The 22446-nt window shown below is 35.2% G+C and overlaps 1 protein-coding gene and 1 long non-coding RNA gene across 3 annotated transcripts in view; one reads left to right on the forward strand and one right to left on the reverse strand.

Annotated features, from left to right (window-relative positions):
• Nucleotides 1–22446, forward strand: part of LOC123385173 — a 227087-nt gene that overhangs the window by 131948 nt on the left and 72693 nt on the right. The window contains exon 3 of the long non-coding RNA XR_006597334.1: nucleotides 12613–12707. This is a non-coding gene — a long non-coding RNA (uncharacterized LOC123385173). The remainder of the gene's footprint in view (nucleotides 1–12612; nucleotides 12708–22446) is intronic.
• Nucleotides 18838–22446, reverse strand: part of TUSC3 (tumor suppressor candidate 3) — a 284190-nt gene continuing 280581 nt past the window's right edge. For both annotated transcript variants that reach the window (XM_045056848.1, XM_019828315.3), the window contains one exon: nucleotides 18838–18886. In XM_045056848.1, the coding sequence (XP_044912783.1) occupies nucleotides 18853–18886 (34 nt within the window). In that variant the 3' untranslated portion in view covers nucleotides 18838–18852. The remainder of the gene's footprint in view (nucleotides 18887–22446) is intronic.

Below are 22446 nucleotides of genomic sequence, written 5' to 3' on the forward strand. Positions count from 1 at the left end.
AGGAAAAGACTTCTGTAGCCTCAGGGCCGTTGCCCCCTTTGGGCCTGCCCACTCTCCCTTCTCCAATGCAGTGTCCTAATAACCTGCTTTGTGCTTGGTACTTTCGTTCTGTCTTTATTGGAACACGGATCCTCCCATAAATCCCTTGTGGGGAATCCAGGAACTGAGACCTCCATTCTCACAATGCAGACTCTCCCACAGGTAACATAACTGCCCCCTCCTCCCAACTGTCTCTTCTGTTATTAATCTGATAAGATCCCAACAACTTTGGGTCTATTGAAATCACTTAAAAAAAAAAGTTGCAGCTGTTGATTGCATACCTATGGTTACCAAGCCTGTTTACATTTTTTTTTTTTTTTGCATGTAATGAAGTTTCACTGGTGTCTAAGAGGTGTAAAAGCCACATGTGCTTAGTGTACCATATTAAATACAATATTTAAAAAAAATTTTTTTAATGTTTATTTATTTCTGAGACAGAGACAGAGCATGAGTGGTTGAGGGGCAGAGAGAGAGGGAAACACAGAATCCGAAGCAGGCTCTAGTCTCTGAGCAGTCCGCACAGAGCCCAATGCAGAGCTCGAACTCACAAACCTTGAGATCATGACCTGAGCCGAAGTTGGTCACTCAACCGACAGAGCCACCCAGACGCCCCTGCAATATTTTTAAAATAATTTTATCGTACACAAACCATATTAGCACTAGTGGCCAGTGTAACTACATAAACAATAAATTAATACATAAAATTAAGTCTTCACACATTGAGATTTTTAAACTAAACTTCAGTTTATTAGTGGCATTCTATGGCAATTCACATCATAATTTAAATATTTTAACTACTGATGTTGGAAGTTCAAAATTTGCTAAATGAACACATTACCTTTTTTTGGAATGCTATAAAATATTGCTAATTTGTGCGATCAGAAGAGGAAGAAAATTCAAGGAATGTTTAGTTTTTTTTTTTTAAGAAAATCCCTATTTACCCTCAAAAAAAATGTTTCCTAGATGTTCCATATTCTCTCCTTAGAAGGTAGATGTTATGCAATGTTAATCACAAAATATTTAAAATTGTAAATAACACTTTACGTTTTCTATGGAAAAGATACCAGATAAGTTTATTGGTTAATATTTTCTTTCATCTTGGTCACACCACTTAAGAATGCAGGGTGTTTTTATTTGTTTTTTTGTTTTTATTTTTTGGTAAGGGGATAAAAGTGAATATAATTAGAGGCAAATTCTGTAAAATGATAATTTTAATTAAACTCTTCTGCTTTTGCAATACGTGGGGTAGAGGAGTAAAGTTTCCAGTAAAAATGGCAGCCAAAATTATTAGGTAAGTCATATGAAAAATTTTCTATCTGAATCAAATAGACACTGCTTATAGGAATTGAGGTGGTCCTATTTTAGTAGTACCTTTTCACCTGGTTTTTAAATATAATGTTAGAATGCCAAAACAGATGATAGATGATGACATTGAACAACCTGAGTTCTAGGAGTTTTAGCGAATTTAGTCATTAAATATTTACATGCTGACTATATGCCAGGCAGAGTGAACTCTACTGGCATATGCTATCATGATAAGTAAAAACATTTTTATAGAGAGACTAGAAGGAATGGACAGGGACATATAGATTAGAAAGCCATCTGTCAGGAACGGGGGTGACCAGCTGAATGTGGCTGACCCATCTGCTTATCTACCTGGTAAAAGGGTCATATTTAGAGTGATACAATCACAGGTGTTCACAGATGGATAGATGTAGTTTTAAATATTTCAACGTATATAGATAAGTGGATATAGAAAGATAAGCAATAAATTAACATCTGTCTTTTTAATTAGAGGATTAGCATTCTAAACTGTGTCAGAACATATTTTTCCTGTTAATTCAAGATTTTAAAAAAATTTTCTTAATTTATTTTTTGAGAGAGAGAGAGAGCAGGGGAGGGGCAGAGAGAGAGGGAGACACAGAATCCAAAGCAGGCTCCAAGCTCTGAGCTGTCAGCACACAGCCGGATGCGGAGCTCAAACCCATGAACTGCAAGATCAGGACCTGAGCTGAAGTCAGTTGCTTAACTGACTGAGCCACCCAGGCGACCCGGGAGATTTTTATTATGCATTAAATACTTAGCATATACAAATTTTGAAGTCTGTCTTTAGGTACCTTTTTGAAACAGCATCTAGTAAGTCTACTGAAGTGCCTTGAAACAGGAGAATTAGTGGTCTGTAGATCAACACATTATAAGCGAACTACATTCAGTTTCTGTAACACAAATGCTTTATTCAGTTGCTACAACAAACTGGGGATCCTAAAGGTCCCGGGGTAAGGTATGGTTACAACACTCTGGGGTGTGCAGCATTTCGCTCACATCGGAACTGGGTTCTGTGTGTGTATTCAGCAGGAGACCACAATGTCCTCTGCTCACTTCCACACCCACTGAAATCCAGCAGGGAGTGGCTTCCCTCAGCTCCACCCATCTATTGCCTTTGACAGTTTGCTCTTTCCGTGCCAAATACATCTGAGCCAAAATTATTCAAAGGCTGATTTGGGGAGACTGTGGCCCAACAATCAACTTTATAAAATTTGGTAGTTGGTGGTACAATTCAGAGAATTATTTTTATCATGAAGTATCATGGTGAAAAAAATCCTCAAAAAAAAAAGCATCTTAAAAAATAATTAACATGAGAAAAAACAAAAATCACCCTAATTCCACTACTCCATGACAATCATTTAACGTTTTCATTCATCGTCTTCTGGTCCCTTCCATTTGTATATACCTCCTGTATGCACAACTCGATGGCTAAATTGTTTTAATGAAATTTTAACTATTCATAGAAATGAATGCGTACTGTGTGGTGACATTTAAATATCGTACAATTATAATTTTGTTAGAATTAGGAATAACTGACTTCTGAAAATTGCCCAATTTTCCTGTCCTCAAGTGAGGTATCACCATTTATTTATCTATAATTTCTTTTTACAAAAAACTCACAGAATTCTGCTTAGGATTAATTCTAAGTGTTCCTTGTTTTGCAAATGAGACATCTTTCTGTGGTTGTTGTTAAATAGCAAAGAGTTTTTTATGTTGATAAACACACTTTGGGGCACCTAGGTAGCTCAGTTGATTAAGCAACCAACTCCAACTCTTGATTTCTGCTCAGGTCATGATCTCAAGGTTCATAGGATCAAGCTCCAGGTCAGGCTCTGGGCTTCCAATGTGGAGCCTGCTTGGGATTCTCTCTCTCCTTCCCTTCCCCTCCCCTACTTGCTGTCTCTCAAAATAAATAAAATAAAAATAAACTTTAAAAACACATACATACATACATATAAAGACTTCTGCAAATGTAATGCAGCTGGACAACATATAAAGTTCCCAAATTGTTTGAAACTTTTCAGTTCTTTTTAGGTTCTAGGATGTTTAATCCTATCTTGTATTCTCTGCACAAACTCCCACTTTCAAATAATTATCAGTGGTATGAATTTTCAGGAGAAAGTTAATAATTATGAAAGGAATTTGTAAAAATCCAGAATGGGTGCTGCCCTATCAAAGGCCTTTTCTACAAAAAATTAAATCATCTACTTAAAGTAACACGTCACTATGTTGTGCATGCACTAATAAGCCACCCTGAAGATGAACTCTATTTATTTTGCATTTGAACACTTCAAAATTTGCATTCATATCTATTAAAATATCTGTATTACTATGTAAAGCTTTGATAACCTCCCCCTACAATCTGATCTTGTCAGTTCTTACCGCTTTTTTTTTTTGCTTTTCTTGTTTTATCACCAAGAGTATCTTTATTTGTTCAGTTATTATAATTCCCTAATTTATGCTTACTTTTATTCCTCCTTATTGATATCTTCAATTTCACTTGAATTGATTACTTGATTTCATAGTGGGCTATAGATGAACATGCTTAAAGAGTGTTTTTTCACTGATCATAATAATTTTAGATTCTTAAACTTTTCAGTATGTAATTCCAAAAACTTTAGAATTCTGAAACAGATCTGTAATTGTAATTTATCTTTCGTAATCTTTTTTGCATTTTTAATTGAAATATATTTGACATATAACACTGTACAATTTAAGGTATACAATGTTGATGTTATCGTATTTATATGTTATAATAGGACTGCTATTGTAGCAATAGGTAGCATCTCTATCATGTCACGTAATTATGTGTTTGTTTGTTTGTTTGTTTGTTTGTTTTTCTGGTGGCAGGAATGGAGAGCTAGTTTCCTAACAAGTTTCATCATTGTAATACAATATTGTCTATATTTACTACACTATGCATTATATCTCCAGGACTTATTTTCAGATTTGCACCCTTGAACAACAGCTCTCACATTCCCTCACCCCTCACACCCAGCCCCTGTTAACAAACAGTTTACTCTCTTTTTAGGAATTTGGCTTTTTTAGATTCCACATATAAGTGATATCATGTAGTACGTGTCTTCCTCTGTCTGACTTATTTCACTTAGCATAATGTCCTCAGGACCCATCCATGTTGTTGTGAATGTGCAGGACTTCCTTCATTTTTATGGCTGAATAATATTTCACTGTGTATATACACCACGTTTTTATCAATTTATCTGTACATGGATATCCTAGCTGTTATGAATAAAGCTGTAATGAACATAGGAGTGAGTATATCTCTTGAAGATCTTGATTTGATTTCCTTGTGTATATACCCAGAAGTGGAATTACTGTATCATAGGGTAGTTCTATTTTTTATTTTTTTGAAGAACATCCATATCGTTTTCCTTAAAGGTGAAATCAACTTAATTCCTACTAAAAGGATACAACAAGGTTTCCCTTTACTCCTCTTCCTTGCCAGAATTTGTTATCTTTTTGATGAAGTCCATTCTAACAGGTGTGAAATGGTATTTCATATTGGTTTTGAATTGGGTTTCCCTGATAATCGGTGATGTTGAGCATCTTTCCGTGGACCTCTTGACCATTGGATGTTGTCTTTGGAAAAACGTTCACTTAGTTCTTCTGCACATTTTTTAATCAGATTGTACATTTTTTTGTTGTTGGTTTGTAGGAATTTTTCTTTATGTATTTTGGATATTAACCCCTTACACAGTATATGGTTTGCAAATATTTTCTCCCATTCTTCAGGTTGCTTTTTCATTTTTTTTGGTTGTTTTTTTTTGTGTGTGTATGCAAAAGCATTTAACTTTAAAATAGTCTACTTCACTAATTTTTGCTTTCTTTTATGTTCTTGTTGTCTTATCCAAAAAATAATTGCCAAAACTGATGTTGAAGAACTTCTTCCCTATGTTTTCTTTAAGGAGATTTGGTCTTATGTTTAAGTCTTTGTTCTATTTTGAGATAAATTTGTGTGTGGTATAAGACAAGGGTCTGGTTTTATTTTTCTGCGTATGTGTATCCAGTTTTCCCAGCATCATTTGTTGAAGCAACTATTTGTTCCTTATTGAATGTTTTTGGTTCCCTGCTCAAATAATATTTTATATGATATAATCATACATATTATATATATGATGATGATGTCATGCCTCCAGCTGTATTCTTCTTTCTCAGAATTGCTTTGATTATTTATAGTCTTTCATGAGTCCAAATTTTAGAATTGTTTTTCTATTTCTTTGAAGAATACCAATGGAATTTGGATAGAGATTGGATCACATCTATAAATGGCTTTGGGTAGTATGAACATTCTTTTTTTTTTTTTAACTTTTTTTGTTTATTTATTTATTTTGATAGGGGTGTGGAGGGGCAGAGAGAGGGAGAGACAGAATCCCAAGCAGGCTTCATGCTGATTTCTTGAAGCAGGCTCTCGTGAACCCTTGATATCATGACCCGATATCAAAATCTAGAGTCCAAAACTTAACCAGCTGAACCACCCAGACGCCCCTAGGTAGTATGAAAATTCTAACAATATTTTCCAATTTATGAACACAGGATGTCATTCCATTTGTTAATGTCCTCGTTGATTTCTTTCAACAAAGTTTTATACTTTTTGTTGCATGGATCTTTCACTTCTTTACTAAGTTTATTCCTAGGTATTTTATTTTGTCGATACTATTGTGAATGGTATAGTTTTCTTTATTTTCAAATGTTTTATTATTATATAAAAATGCAACTGATTTTTGTATGTTGATTTTTATATCCTGCAATAATACCAAATTGTTAATTAGTTACAAAGCTTTTTAGTTGAGTCTTTGGGATTTCCTATATGCAAGATCATATCCACAAACAAAGTCAATTTGACTTGTTGCTTTTTGATGTGAATACCTATGTGTGTGTGTGCACACGTGTGCACTTGATTGCTCTGTCTAGGACTTCCAGGACATGTTGAATATGAATGGTGAGAATGTGCATTCTTGGCTTGTTCCTGATCTTAGAGGAAATTTTTAAATTTTTCAACACTAGCTATAATTTGGGCTCTTGGTTTGTTGTAAATGGCTTTTATATGCTGAGGTATGTTCTTTGTATACCCGATCTGTAAAAGGTGTTTACTAATGAAAGAATATTGTATTTTGTCAAAATGGTTTTTCTGCATTTACTGGGGTGATCCTGTGACTTTTTCCTTCTGTTAATGTGGTGTATCACATTTATTGATTTTCATGTGATGAACCAACCTTATATCTCAGAGATAAATCCCACTGATCATGGTATATAATCCTTTTAATGTGTTCTTGAATTGGGTTTGCTAATCTTTTGAGTATACTTGCATCTGTATTCATTAGGGATAGTGGTCTACAGTTTGCTTTTAGTGTCCTTAGCTGGCTTTAGTGCTTTTAGTGTCCTCTGTCTTACCCTGGTATCAGGGTAATGCTGGCCCGGTAAAATAAGTTCAGCAGTGTTCCCTCCTTTCCATTATTTTCTTTGTTGATGTTATTGTGGGACAGGGTTGCCAAGACCAGCATTGATTCTGCAGGAGGTGTTAGATAGAAACCACCAGTGAAACCCTCTGCTCCAAGGATTTTCTGTGTTGGGAGTTTTTTGATAATTGATTCACTTTCTTTGGTTGTTGTCGGCCTTTTCACCTTTTCCATTTCTTCCTTGCTCGGTATTGGTAAATTTTGTGTTTCTAGGAATTTATCCTTTCTTCCAAGTTATCTAATTTGTTGATACATACATGTTCAAAGAAGTCGGTTATGATCCTATGTATGCTGTAGTATCAGTTACAATGTCTCTTTCTTTTTTAATTTTATTTGAACTTTTTTCTGGGTTAGTCTGGCTAAAGGGTTGCCAATGTTAGATATTTTTTTAAAAACGGCTCTTAGTTGCATTGATGCTTTCTGTTATTTTTCTGGCCTTATTTCATTTATTTCTGCTCTGATCTTCATGATTTTCTTCCTTCTGGTTATTCCAGCTTACTTTGTTCTTTTTCTAATTCCTTGAAGTGTAAAGTTAGGTTGTTTATTTAAGAGCTTTCTAATTTCTTAATATATTCATTTATCAGTATAAACTTCCAGAACTGTTTTTGCAGTGTCCCAGAGGACTTGGTGTGCTGTGTTTCCATTTTTATCTGTTTGTGATTTTTTTTTAAATTTCCCTTTTGATTTCTACTTTGACGCATTGGTTGTTTACAGGTGTGTTATTGAGTTTCCACATATTTGTAGATTTTCCACCTTTCTTGTTTTCTACTTTCATACCATTGTGGTCAGATAAGATGGAATTATTTCAATCTAAAATTTGCTAAGACTTGTTTGTGTTTTACTATGTGATCTATTGGGGGGAATGTTCCATGTGTACTTAAGAAGAATGTGTATTGTGCTGCACCCATAAATATATATGGGTGCATATATATTTATCTTCTTGATGTATTGACCCCTTTATCATTATATAGTGTCCCAATTGGGACATCAAAAATTGCCCCTTGTTATAATTCTTGACTTGAAGTCTATTTTTTCTGATCTAAGTATGGCTACATCCACTTTGTTTTGGTTTCCACTTGAATGTTATATCATTTCACTTTTGTCCTGTATGTCTGTAGAACTGAAATAAATTTCTTATGGCTGGCATAAACTTGGGTCTTGTCTTTTTTAATTCATCCAGCCACTTGGGCTTTTTGATTCGTGATTTAAATCCATTTACATTTAGAATAAGTATTGATATGTAAGGACTGATGCAATCTTATTGATTGCTTTCGGGTTGTTTTGTATTTCTATTGTTTCTCCTTTTATTTCTGCATACCTTCTGTAAACTGGTGGTTTTCCATAGTGGTATGCTCTATTTCTCCTTCTGGGTTTTGTGATTGTATACTTTTGCTTGAGGCTTACCTAAACATCTTGTAGACAAAATAGGCTGATAGTAACTTACCTTCTTTCATCTGTAAATGCTCCTCTGTTTTACACTTACCTTTGACATTTTTGATGTCCCAACTGGGACACCTGGGTGGCTCAGTAAGTTAAGGTTGAACTCTTGATTTCAGCTCAGGTTATGATCACACAGTTCATGAGTTCGAGCCCTGTGTCAGGCTCCACACTGATCGTTGTGGAACCTGATTGGGATTCTCTCTCCCTCTGCCCCTCCCCTGCTCACATGCATGCATGTGCTCTCTCTCTCTCTCTTTCTTTCACTCTCAAATAAATAAACTTAAAAAAAATTATAGTAGCTATAGGGGTACCTGGATGGCTCAGTCAGTTGAGCATCCGACTCTTGATTTTAGTTCAAATCATGATCCTAGGACTGTGGGATCAGCCCTGCTTTGTGCTCTGCACTGAGTGTGGAGCCTGCCTAAGATTCTCTCTCTCCCTCTACCCCTCTCCCCTGCTTGCACTCTCTAGAAAAAATAAAAAAATCATAGTGGCTATAGCTATTTTTAATATTCTCTTCCTTTAACCTTTACATAATTAAGTAGTCAACCCACTATCCTATTAAAGAAATGGAGTTCTCGATACTATGCATTTTTCACCTTTTACCAGTGTGTTGTATACTTAGTCTTACTAATTTTAGCCATTATAATGGATACGTGGTCCTATCTCACTGTAGTTTAATTTGTATTTCCTAATGACTAATGATGCCAAGCATTTTCTCATGTGCTTATTTGTTAATAATAAATCTTCTTTTGTGAAGTGTCTCTTCACGTCTTTAACATTTTTAATTAGATTGTAATTATGAGTTCTTTAGGTACTCTAGATACTTTACCAGATGATTTGTAAAGATTTTCTCCTGGTCTATGGCTTGTCTTTTCTCTTAACAATATCCTTTGAAGAACAGATAGTTTTTTATTTTAAATGAAGTCTAATTTATCACTTAGGATTCTTAGAAACCACATATGTAGGGGTGCCTGGGTGGCTCAGTTGGTTAAGCATCCGACTCTTGGTTGTGGCTAAGGTCATGATCTCATGGTTGGTGAATTTGAACCCCACATCTGGCTCTGTGCTAGTGCGTGGAGCCTGCTTGGGATTCTCTGTCTCTGCCTCTCTCTCTCTCTGCCCCTCCCCTACTGATGCTCTGTCTCTCTCTCAGAATAAATAAATAAACATGAAAAGAAAAAAAAACACGTCTAGTATAATATCTACAAAGTTGTTTAGATGTGATACAAACAAACATGAGATACAAACTCATGATACTTATGATTACAAACATTTTTCTCCATATATTTTAGGTTTTAAATATAAGCCTGTGATCCATTTTGACTTAACTTTGAGTCTGACAGATAAAAATATATTTTTATGCATATGGAAGTCCAATTGTTCTAGCAACACTTGCTGAAACTGTCGTTTCTCTGTTGCACTGTTTTGGCACTTTTGTTGCTTTTGACTTCGGTCAAAAATCAGTTATCCATATCTTTGGCCCTAAGTATGGGCTCTATTCTGTTCTGTTGATGCAGTGCAAATGTGTTTTGATTACTGTTATTTTGTATTAAGTTTTGGAATTAATATAATCCCTTACTTTTTTATTAAAGACATTTTGGCTATTTTAGGCCCTTTGCATTTCTTTTTTTTTTTTTTAATGTTTATTTATTTTTTTTGGGGGGGGGGAGGAAGAGCAGAAAGGGAGAGAGAGAATCCCAAGCAGGTTCCACACTGGAACCTGACAGTGGGACTCAAGCTCCCAAACTGTGAGGTCATGATGTCAGCCGAAATCAAGCGTCACGGGCTTAACTGACTGAGCCATCCAGACGCCCTGATCCTTTGCATTTCTCTATCAACTTGAAAATCAGCTTGTCAGTTTATACCGCAAAACAATAAGAACAAAACAAAACCAAGAAAAACCACCTGGCCTCCTGGGATTTAGATTTAGATTTAGATTTAGATTTAGATTTAGATTTAGATTTAGATTTAGATTTAGATTTCATGAACGTATAGATATATCTAGGAGAAGTAAATTCTTAATGATAGTGACTTTTCCATCCGTGAACATAACGTATCTCTTGGCATTTAGATTTTATTGAATTTATCTCTGCAATGTCTTCTAGACTGCACTGTACAAATCTTAGATTTCTTTCATCAGATTTATTAAATATTTCAGATTTTTTGAAATGTTTGGTAAAAGGCCTTTTTGCCTCACTTTCTAATTTTTTCCCCAGTGCTTATATGTAGAAGCACAATTGATTTTGGTATATTGGTTTTGTACCCTACAGACTTGCTAAGCTCTTTACTTCTAATAACATTTTTTGGGCAGTTACAATAAGATTTTCTACCTAGACAATTATGTCATCTGTGAGTTGAGATGGTTGTACTTAATCTTTTCTAATCTGGATGACACTTAAGTATTTTTCTTGTGTAACCGTACTGGGTAAGATTTCTCTCTAGTAGATTGAATCTCAACGGGGGGAAAGATCACTTTCATTAAAGATGGCATTGGCTTAGGGTTTCCATAGATGCTCTTTATCAGTTTGAGGAAGTTCTCTTCTGCATCCTTGGACAGTTTTTAATCAGAAACGGATGCAATTTTTCTCTGTCGACTTTTAAATTTACAGGTGTGCAAACAAATTGATGACTTAGATTTTTTTTCAAAAATAGTTGAGTTACCTTTTGTAAAAAATTGAATTAAAAAATGAGGTTCATTTTTTATACCATGTATCCATATAATCCATTATATATCTATATGTATATCATCTATATCATCTGTATCACCTGTATCTATAATACTACTTTATCCATTCATCACTGCATGTCCATGGACATTTGGGATCTTTCCATAATTTGGCTATTGTTGATAATGTTGCCATAAACATGAAGATGCGGGGCGCCTGGGTGGCTCAGATGGTTGGGTGACCGACTTCGGCTCAGGTCATGATCTCGTAGTTTGTGAGTTAGAACCCTGTGTTGGGCTCTGTGCTGACAGCTCAGAGCCTGGAGCCTGCTTCAGATTCTGTGTCTCCCCCTCTCTCTACCCCACCCCTGCTCACGTTCTGTGTCTCTCTGTCTCTCAATAATAAATAAACGTTTAAAAAATATTTAAAAAATCAAGGTGCATATATCCCTTTGCATTAGCATTTTTGTATTATTTGGGTAAATACCTAGTAGTGCAATTGCTGGATCATTAAGTAGTTCTATGTTTAACTGTTTGAGGAACCTCCATACTGTTTTCCAGAGCAGCTGCACCAGTTCGCATTCTCCCCAACAGTGCAAAAGGGTTTCCCTTTCTCTGCATCCTCATCAACATCTGTTGTTTCCTGAGTTGTTAGTTATAGCCATTCTGACAGGTGTGAGGTGATATATCATTGTAGTTTTGATTTGCATTTGCCTGATGATGTTGAGCATGTTCTCATATGTCTGATGGCTATATGTATGCCATCTTTGGAAAAATACATGTTCATGGCTTCTGCCCATTTTTTAATTGGGTTGTTTGTTTTTTGGGTTTTATAAGTTCTTTATATATTTTGGATACTAACCCTTTACTAGATAATGTCATTTGCAAATATCTTCTCCCATTCCATAGGCTGCCTTTTAGTTTTCTTGATTGTTTCCTTTGCTGTGCAGAAGCTTTTTATTTTGATGTATTCCCAGTAGTTTATTTTTTATTTTGTTTCCCTTGAAGGATGTCCGTTATTTTTTGACTAAAAATTTGCACCTTTTATGTCTTTTCTCAGTGTTCTAATATCTTCATCCCTGCTGGGATTTCTTAGATATTCTCAAGTTTCTCTCTACCACACTGATTTCATTCCCTACAGATTGCTTCTATTCATTGATCTTTTTGATTCAATTAATAATTCCATTTTGCTTTGATTTTTTTTCTGTTCTGTCTCAGCACTCCCATCTCTTTTTAATCTTTTCTCCTATCTTGATCATGTCCCTTTTCATCTTATTTTACATTGCTCTAGGCATGGTTTATTTTGATGTCTCCATTTACTGAAAACACAAAGCAGCTTTAATTTTCTCATTTTTGCTTTTCACTTAACTAATGAGCCTATTGGGCAGTGTAGCGTCCCAATTCATTGAAATAAATCAGTGATCAATCAATTGAAATTTGGGGCAATTGTTCACACCTGTGAACAAATTTCTTGAGTATGTCACGGGCCTCACCAGTGTCACAGAATAATCTCCAAAAACATAGTGAGGACTTTAATTAGCACTCTTATATTCTAGAAGATCCACCAATACGTCACTGAAAGAATGGGTTCCCTGTTAAAGAATCCGCACCACCTCTTCTATTCTTGATAACTCTGATCTCTCTGTCTCAAAATCCTTCCAGGTGGATGCTGAGATTCCAGACTGAGTGCCTTATACCTGTTGGCATTGGAAGAGTCACAAAAGTCCAAGACTGACAGAAAGACACGGAAACTAAAGGTACTTTTTTCTTTTGAAACCTAGCCAGAAAGGTACCCTCTCAACACCTCAGATAAACTCTTAGACCATAAAGATCATAAGTTTCAAAGCAATGTTGGTGCTCAGTAAACACTTGGATTCAGATCAGATATAAATAGGGACAGTAGACAACAGAAAGAGCATTCTAATTATTTTAAAAAGCTGAAAAGCAAACTTGATAAAAGAAAACAAATTATTTCACGTGGAGAAGAAAAGATTAGAAGGGAATTTAAAATTAGAAATGATTTATTCTTTGCATTTGAGAACAAGGGTAAAAAAATGGCTTAGAGAATGAAATATTTTGTTTATATATTACAACATGCTTTTATATGTGTGGCTTTTGTTACATCTTTTAAATGTAAAGGTGAGTCTCTAAATATCTTTAAAAATAGATGATAGTTGTATGTGTTTGTTATTGCCTATCTAAAGGTCAATAATAACACCTTAGGCAAACTACTCCCAAAGTTCCCATTATTTTCTCACTTTCTTAAAAATATGCTATTTAATATCTGGTTTTTCTTTGTAAATTTGATATGATACTTTTATGTGTGTGACACAAGGTATTCATAGGCTCCATGATATTTCTTCTCTTTATTAGTAAATACTAATAAATTACCCATTAAGTAATAGAAATCAGGGTCTTTGTTGACAGTACATCTTCTAATTCCAAAGTTTCTTTAGGATTGCTACCCATTTTGTCTCTATTGTCATCATGCCCCAACCACAAAGCTTTTACCCAAGGTCCTGGTGCCTCATGTTGGAGATACATGGGCTTTTCCCTTGATCCCACTGATAACAATACTTGTTTCTGGATAATCTAAAACCTTGTACCATTACTCTGTGGCTGAAAGTAATGTGAAAAAAGATAATGCTAAGGACAGACTATTCCTAGCACTTGTCCAGGATGTTTATGAACATAAGTGAAACAGAATATCCCAACTCCAGCCCTAATGAAGTATTACTAAAGTTAAGCTCATAACAAAATGATATTAAAGTGAACTAAAGAACATCTGGGGTTTAATATTCAAATAGAATTAATGTAAATTCAGAGGCAGAAAACTTCTAAATGCTTCATTCTGTATTCATTGTTGTATATCTAATAATTCAAGGCAAAATGTCTTGCATAAAGAGTTTATTGCTGGAACCTTGACTCCCAGATAATCTGATTATGTGAAAACCACGTGTGTGTGTGTGTGTGTGTGTGGCCAGTTATTGTCTTTCTATGAGGAAAAAATCCATTTTGGGAGAAGTATATTCGGAGATACACACTTCCCTTTTTTGGTATAAAATCTAGGTAAATAATGATTTTAAATTAATGGCATAAGGCACCTTTTATATTGTACTCAGCAAGTGATGATAAATGTTGGCAGCAGGATAAAAGAAGAAAGATGCCTGGGGTGTCTGGGTGGCTCAGTTGGTTGAGCATCCGACTTTGGCTCAGGTCATGATCTCATAGATTGTGCGTTTGAGCCCCGCATAGGGCCCTGTGCTGTCAGCTCAGAGCCTGGAGCCTGCTTCAGATTCTGTCTCCCTCTCTCTCTGCTCCTCCCTCGCTTAGGCTCTGTCTCTGTCTGCCTGTCTCTCTCTCAAAAATAAACATTTTTTTAAAAAGTTAAAAAGAAGCAAGATGCTAGAATTTATAAAAATCTTTGTTAATAGTTTCCTTTTTTTGAGTCAAACTTGAATTTTAGTCTCCTGGCATAGTGGATGCCGATTAGCAGAAAACACCTAATACCAAAGCCCAAAGATGTTTGCTTGTCTTTTTGTCTGTTGTTTCCAGGACCCTACAAACACATAATTTTTGGGAAAATGGTATCTGTTACTTTTAACACTTTCTCTTTCTCACTTTATATTGTTGCCTTCATACTGATTATACTTTCCAGAATGAATGTAGTAAATCCAGTCCTTAGGAAAGTCAGGTGGAAGAAGCAGGTTTGGTCCTTGAAAAGCAACTCATTAGTTGACAGCTGAGGTGTGGTGTTAGCCAGTTTTTCTGCCTGACAATAGGGGCTCAGAATCTGTGATGTGAGGGGCACATTGAGGTTGGTGGAGGCAAGAAGAGGGAAATGAAGATGTTCTCCAATTCTCTTTTCATCTCAAAGATCTAGGCATAGATTCTTTGATCATTTTGTATCTGATCCACCTACCCTCAATTTATGCTAATTCCTCCAAGAAACTGACACAACTGTATATGAATAGCCTTGATTATTAAAAACTCTTAGGAATTTATACGTTTCATGTGTTTATGTATATGTATGTGGTATTTTAAAAGGGAATTTCAAGGAGAAGAAAAGAGGATGAATCAGGAATAGTGAATAGGCATCACAGTTCATCAATTTTTGAGCGTTTTTTCTCTGTGCCTTAGACATCTATAAAATAAAGTTACACTTGGCTTATTAACTATGTGAAACTGTAAGGATCAAATGAGCTAATTAATGTGCAAAACTTTGAATAAGTAAAGATGCCATATAAAAATGTACTATTTTAGTGGTGCCTGGTGGTTCAGTCCTTTGAGCGTCCGACCTCGGCTCAGGTCATGATCTCACGGTTTGTGAGTTCGAGCCCCACTTCGGCCTCTGTGCTGACAGCTCAGAGCCTGGAACCTGCTTTGGATTCTGTGTCTCCCTCTCTCTCTCTGCCCCTCCCCCCCTCACTCTCTGTCTCCCTCTCTCAAAAATGAATAAACTTAAAAAAAATGTACTATTTTATATACATTATATTTGTTGGAGATCTGCGACTGTCTTTCGTCTTTGATCCCATAACATGTAACAGAGTGCAAAATTGAATTATATTTTCAAGTTTATATTTAAAGCAGAATACATAAAGATGTCTGTCTTCTACCCCCGAACTTTTGTGCACTGGCACCAAGATCTGATAAAATTAAATCTCCCTTTACGGGGACTTGTGACTGAGGTAAAGGAATTGTAAACTAGAGGAAAACTCTCAAAGGCAAGTTATAGCTTTTTTCTTCATCTTTGGGAACAGCTTTATAACACCACTGACCCCCAAAAGGGGGTGAAGGTAATCAAGATTCCTTGAATTTGCTGGGGTGTCTGTATACGTTCTCTGAACTGTTCATTGTTTTTATACAACTGGAAGTTAGAGATATTAAACAGCAGTTGACTCTTCCAATTCCAGTTTGTAAGGGCAGGGAAAATTCTCCTTTTGTGCCTTCTACTCTTCAATGTCTCTAACTAGAAAAACTTTGAAACCTAAACAAAGAAATGAATAAAACACATTTTCTAGATTTCACAACCTGCCCGCAGTAGGTATAGTGTCACTACTTTATTTTAAAGGTAGACATGGCAATGCTCAGAAGTTAGATTTTTTTAATGACCATAAAAATACAACAGTGTTACACTTTAGCCTCTTGTTTTTTTCACCTTGTTCCTCTGCCTTTTTCACATAATAGTAAAAGGTATTGTCCTACAGAGATTTATAGACTCTTTGGAACACGTCAGTTAAAATGATTACAATTGATCCTTGAAACATGGGCTTACACGGGTCCACTGATGTGTGAATTTTTTTCAATAAATACAGTCCTGCAAATGTATTTTCTCTTAGGATTTTAACTCACCTCCCCCCCCAGCTTTATTGTAAGAACACAGTACTTAATACATAAATACTCAATATATGTTAATGGATACCAGTAAGGCTTCAGGTCAACAGTAGGCTATAAGTGGTTAATTTGGGGGGGGGAGCCAAAGTTATATGCAGATTTTCAACTGTGTTAGAGTTGGCATGTTGTTCAAGGGCCAACTATACAATATCCAAAAAAAGACTTTAAAATCTTCAGTATTTTGCAATGGTAGAATGTAAAACCATTTGTGAAGTAATAATTAAAAGATAATATAGCTCACTGCCAATTATAGGTAATAAGGATAAGGCAAAAATGTCCAAATGTTAAAAACTTATGAGATCTAAGAATTGATCTAACACGATAATTCTAAACTTTAATATTTCTTAAACACTAAAGCATGGTAATACCGAGAAGTCTGAAAAGCTGTGTTGAAACTTACAAATAGGAATAACTGTACATGATAAATGAATCAAAGACCTTAATTTTGAGATATAATAGGACTAGACTTGAAAAACACCATATTGACATGTCAAGTATTGAAAATGTTTCAAAAACGAGTGTTCCTTAGGTATAATGCTACCAAAGGAATGGTAAGCCATGTGTTTACATGTTAAGAATATTTGTCCTTTAATAAATAAATCTGAAAATACAGACTAAACATAGAAATGTCTTCTTTCCTGAGGGTCACAGAAAAAAAAAAAAAGTGATCCTAGGTGAAAATGAAGCACCAGAAATTAAAACAAAAAAAAAATTAAAATAGGGTGAATCTTGTTTCATAATTAACTGAAAAGCTGCTGTTAGAAAAGCAATCACCAGTTAAGATATTCTTCAAGGCTACTGTCCTTTGCATAGTGATAAGCTAAAAGTGCTTTACCACATGGAAACTGCTATGCATTTGAAAAGCATTGAATTAGATAAGCACATCTTTTCTGTACCTAAAACCTAAAACTCATTCGGTAAAACTTAAGGATTGAAAAACCATTGATTAATTTCATCCCCCCCCCCCCCCCCCCCGCCTGTCATTTAATTGTATTTCTTTTTTCTGCATTGGTTTATCTTGGTTTTTGCTCATTTTCTCTTGCTTTCCTTACCAGTCAACCTCTTTTCTCCTACACAGAGGCACAATACAATGGGGAGAGACACATTCAGAGGTAATGACTCCCTTCTTTAAAAGGATTAAATGTTGCCTTTCACCAATATGGGTGTTGTGTTTATTTATGTGTGCGTGTTTGTGTGTGTGCATGTATAGACATTTATATACATACAGAACTTTTGTCACCTCAGAAGGAAACCCTGAACCCATGACATAGTCACCCCACATCTTCCTCCTTCCTCTGGCCCCTGGCAGCCACTAATCTTCTTTCTGTCTCTAGATTTTCCTATAATGGGCATTTCATATAAATGTAATCTTACTGTGGTAGAGCCCCTCCCTAAGTGATATGGTGGAAGACTCCATAGAACAAAGAAAGGCAACGTGCCCCAGTCAACTCCCATACACGTATGCATAGCTCTGACATTACTCCGTAACTTGGACTGTATCCAATCAGACTATATGTGTCACCATGTATGGGAGACAAAGAAGTAGAAATTGCATAAAAGGCTACACCCCACTGTGCTTGGGGCTCAGCCTTTTTGGGGTCTTAGCCCACTGAGCCTGTGCCGGCACAAATAAAGCTGCTTCCTGGAAAGAAGAGCCTTGATGTCCCATCTCTCTGTGAGAGAATCCTGCTACATTATAATATGTGACATTTTGTGTCTGGATTCTGTCACTTAGTATGTTTCGAGGTTCATACATGTAACATGTATCAATAATTCATTATTTTTATGGCTAGACAATGTTTCATTGTATGGATATACCCATTTTGCTTATCCATTTATCACTCTATGACTATTTGAGTTGTTCCATATGTTGACAGTTATAAATAGTGCTGCTATATACATTCATGTACACATTTTTGTTTGAACTTTTGTTTTCAGTTTTGGCGGGGAGGGGGTTATATACCCAGGAGTGAAATTGCTGGGTTGTGTGACAATTGTGTTTAATTCATTGAGAAACTATTAAACTTTTCCCAAAGCAGTTTATTTAGTTGACATTCTCATCAGCAATGTATTAGGGTTCCCATTTTCCCCCGTCCTTGAGGACATGTATTTTTTTCTTTTTAAATGATGGCCATCTGGTGGATATGAAGTAGTGTTTCACTGTGATTTTGAGTGGTCTTTCCTAGGAACTACAGGCAATAAGCATCTTTTCCTGTGTGTGTTGGCCATTCGTATATCTTAGCCCTAATGTTTACTCAGGTCCTTTGCCCACTGTATCAATTTTCTAGGGCTCATGTAATAAAACACCACAAACTAGGTAACATAAATTAGAAGTTCAAGGTCTCATGTTCCAAGGGTTAGAAGTCCAAAATCAAGATGTAGGCAGGGCCATTTCCCTCTGAAATCTTCAGGGGAATCTTGCCTTGTCCCTTCCTAAATTCTGGTCATTGGAGAGTGATCTTTGACATTCACAGCATAGAGATGCATCATTCCAATCCTCCTCCTTCATCACGGGGTTCTCCCTTTGTCCTCATGTGGCAACCTTTGTAAAAGGACACCAGTGATATTAGAATGAATGACTACCCTATTCCAGCATGACTTCACTTTAACTAATTACATCTACAACTCTATTGCCAATTAAGACATTCTGAGGTACTGGTGTTAGGATTTCAACATATCTTTTTTTGGAAGGACACAATTCAACCTGTAACATTTTTTTTTTAACTTGGGACTTTTTGTTGTTGATCTATGAAAGTTATTTATACACTTTAGATATTAGATCTTGATTAGATTTGATTCACAACTATTTTCTCCATTTCTGTGGATTGTCTTGTCATTTTCTGGATAATGTTATTTGCACAAAGATTTTTAATTTTGATGAACTCCAGTTTATTTTCTTGGTTCACTTGTGGTTTTGGTTTCTTATCTAAGAAACCATTGCTAAATCCAAAGTCATGAAGATTTACACCTATGTTTACTTATAAGAGATTTAAGTTTTACTTGTAAGAGTTTTTATTCTTCCGTATGTGGGAATCCAGTTGTCTCAATATCATTTGCTGAAGAGACCACTCTTATTGAATAGTCCTGGTACCTTTGTCAAAAATTAAAAGAACAAGGAATACAGGTATATTTTTGAGCTCTCAATTCTTTTGCATTAATCTTTTGTTGCAGACTTCAGGTCTGGAGTTCTTTCTTGTCCAGCAAGAGAGCAGACACAGAATTAAATACGAGAGAGGCTAATGTTTGGGAGGAGACAAGCCACAAGTAAGGGTCCTTACTCCGTATTTATTAGGATCACAAGGCTTACAAATGTGATTAGGTGTGCAGAAAGAGATAATGAAACAATGATCATTAAGTCAAATGTATGAGAAAAAGGGGGTTTCAAAGATATGCGGTGTTAGGGGTTTGGGTCAATATAAAACAGAATCCTGGCACTGAGAAGATGGCTGTCTAAGGCAGGCACTGGAACCATCTGTTTATCTTAACTTGCCAGGGGATAAGACCAATAGAGCATGCTACCTCAAGGTCAACAAGGCACCTTTCTTTTGGTAATTAGCTCTGGGCAATTTAACCCTGCTTTGGTGGTCTATCACCCTGTTTACCTGTTCTGGACACTTTCATCCTAAGCCTTGTTGACCCATTGGTGCAAGTTCAGGGAATTCCTAAACTTATTCCCCACAATCTATATGTTTATCATTCTGCCAGTGCCTAATGATTGGAAACTTGTAGTTGTCAACACCAATGTTTCCATTGCTATGGCATTATAGAAAGTTTTAAAATTGGGACAGGAGAATCTTCCACGTTTGCTCCTCTGTTGCAATATTGTTTGGGCTGTTTAGGACCTCTTGCAATTCTGAGTTTTACAGTCAACTTGCTATTTTTGCAAAAAGAACTATAAATTTTAATAGGCATCACATTGAATCTGCAGATTGCTTTGGGGAGTATTATACCATATTAAAAATACTGGTAATAATACCCTTTACCAAAAATAATGGTAAAAATGCCATTTTAAAAGCACGGGGTACTTTCCCATTTATTTGGGTCTTCCTTACTTTCTTTCAGCAATGTTTTATATTTTAGGTGTTTGTTTCGTTTAGTTTTGTGGGGGGGTTTTTGGTAAAATTTATTCTAAAGTATCTTATTCTTTTTTACCCTATTATAAATGGAATTCTTTTATTAATTTCCTTTCAGATTGTTCACTGTTAGTGTATAAAAACCCCACATGTTGATCATGGATCCTGCAACTGTGGGGAACTCATTTATCCTAACAGTTTATTTTAAATTCTCTAGGATTTTTAATAGTGACAGTTTCATGTCTTCATTTCAAATTGTCTTGTCTTTTATTTTTCTTGATGAATATTCTGGCTAGAACATCTACAATGTTGAATAGAAGTAGGGAAAGATGTTACCTTTTCATATTCCTTAGGGGGAAAGATGTCTTTCAACATTGGGTATGATCATAGCCGGCATTTCTCAAAAGTGTCCTATATCAAGTTGAGGAAGTTATCTTCTAACTTCCAGTTTGTTGAATCTTTTTTAATATAAATGGATATTGGATTTTGCCTATTTTTCTTCATGAAAAAATAAGATTAGCTCTTCCCTCTTCATTCTGTCAATTGGGTGTATTATACTGATTACTTTTTATTGTTGTTGCTTTGGTTGTTATTATTAATTTAACATTTACTTATTTTTGAGAGAGAATACTGGCAGGGTAGGGAGAGGGAGACAGACACAGAATCTGAAACAGGCTTCAGGCTCCAGAGCTGTCAGCACAGAGCCCAATGCAGGGCTTGAAACTATGAACCATGAGATCATGACGTAAGCTGAAGTTGAATGCTTAACCAACTGAGCAACCCAGGTGGCCCTGATTTTTTTTTTAATGTTTAATAACTCTGACACTCCTGGAATAAATCATAATTGGCCATGCTGTACAAAACTTTTAATATTCAACTAGATTAGGTTTGGTAGAATTTTTTTTTCTTAAGTGTGTAGAGTCCTAAAGGTTACTGCTCTGTAACTCTTTTTTCTTCTATTGTCTTTGTTATCGGTCTCAGGGTAATACTGGTCATATAGAACTAGTTAGGAAGTGCTTGCTTCTCATATATATATGTGTATATATATATATATGTAATATATATATACATATATGCGTAATATATATGTATATATATGTATATATGTAATATATATGTATATATATGTATGTATATGTATATATGTATATATATGTATGTATATGTATGTATATGTATACATATGTAATATATATGTATATGTATATATATATATGTATGTAATATATATATATATATATAATTTTTTTTGGAAAAGTTTAAGAAAGATTGATGACCAATCTTTAAAACTTTGGTAGAATTCACTGATGAAGTTATCAACTATTGGGTTTTTATTTATTGGGAGTTTTCTGAAAACAGATTTCATTTTGCGTTACAGGTCTGTTCTGACTTTCTGCACTTGGTTCAGTTTTGGTAGTTCTATATTCCTGGCGTTTGTCTCTGTCATCTACGTTATGTAATTTGTTGTTGTATAATTATTTATAATACTGTTTTGGGTTGAATTTCTATTTTTAATTGAAGTGGACATAAAATATATTTTAGGTATACAACATAGTGATTTTACAATTGCATGTTACAAAATGCTGACCACAATAAGTGTAGTCACCATATAAAATTATATCATCGACTGTATTTCATATGCTGTAGTTTTCACCCCCATGGCATATTTTATAACTGTAAGTTTGTATCTCTTAATCCCCTTCATCTATTTTGCCTAACCCCCAGCTCCTCACTGCTCTGGCAACCATCAGATTACTTTCTGTTCAACTTCTTTTTTTTTTTTTTAGTTATTTATTCATTTATTTGTTCATTTGTCTTTTTCAGATTCCATATATAAGTGAAATCATATGGTATTTATCCATGACTGACTTATTTCACTTAGCATAATATACTCTAGGTTGATCCATATTGTTGGAGATGTTAATATTGTATTCTTACTAGTTTTTCTTTTTCATTCAGTTCTTTTTTAATTCTAGTGTAATTAACATACAGTGTTATATTAGTTTCTGGTGTACAGTATAGTGCTTCA

Source organism: Felis catus, chromosome B1 (genome assembly GCF_018350175.1).
Source record: "Felis catus isolate Fca126 chromosome B1, F.catus_Fca126_mat1.0, whole genome shotgun sequence".
Classification (NCBI taxonomy): domain Eukaryota; kingdom Metazoa; phylum Chordata; class Mammalia; order Carnivora; family Felidae; genus Felis; species Felis catus.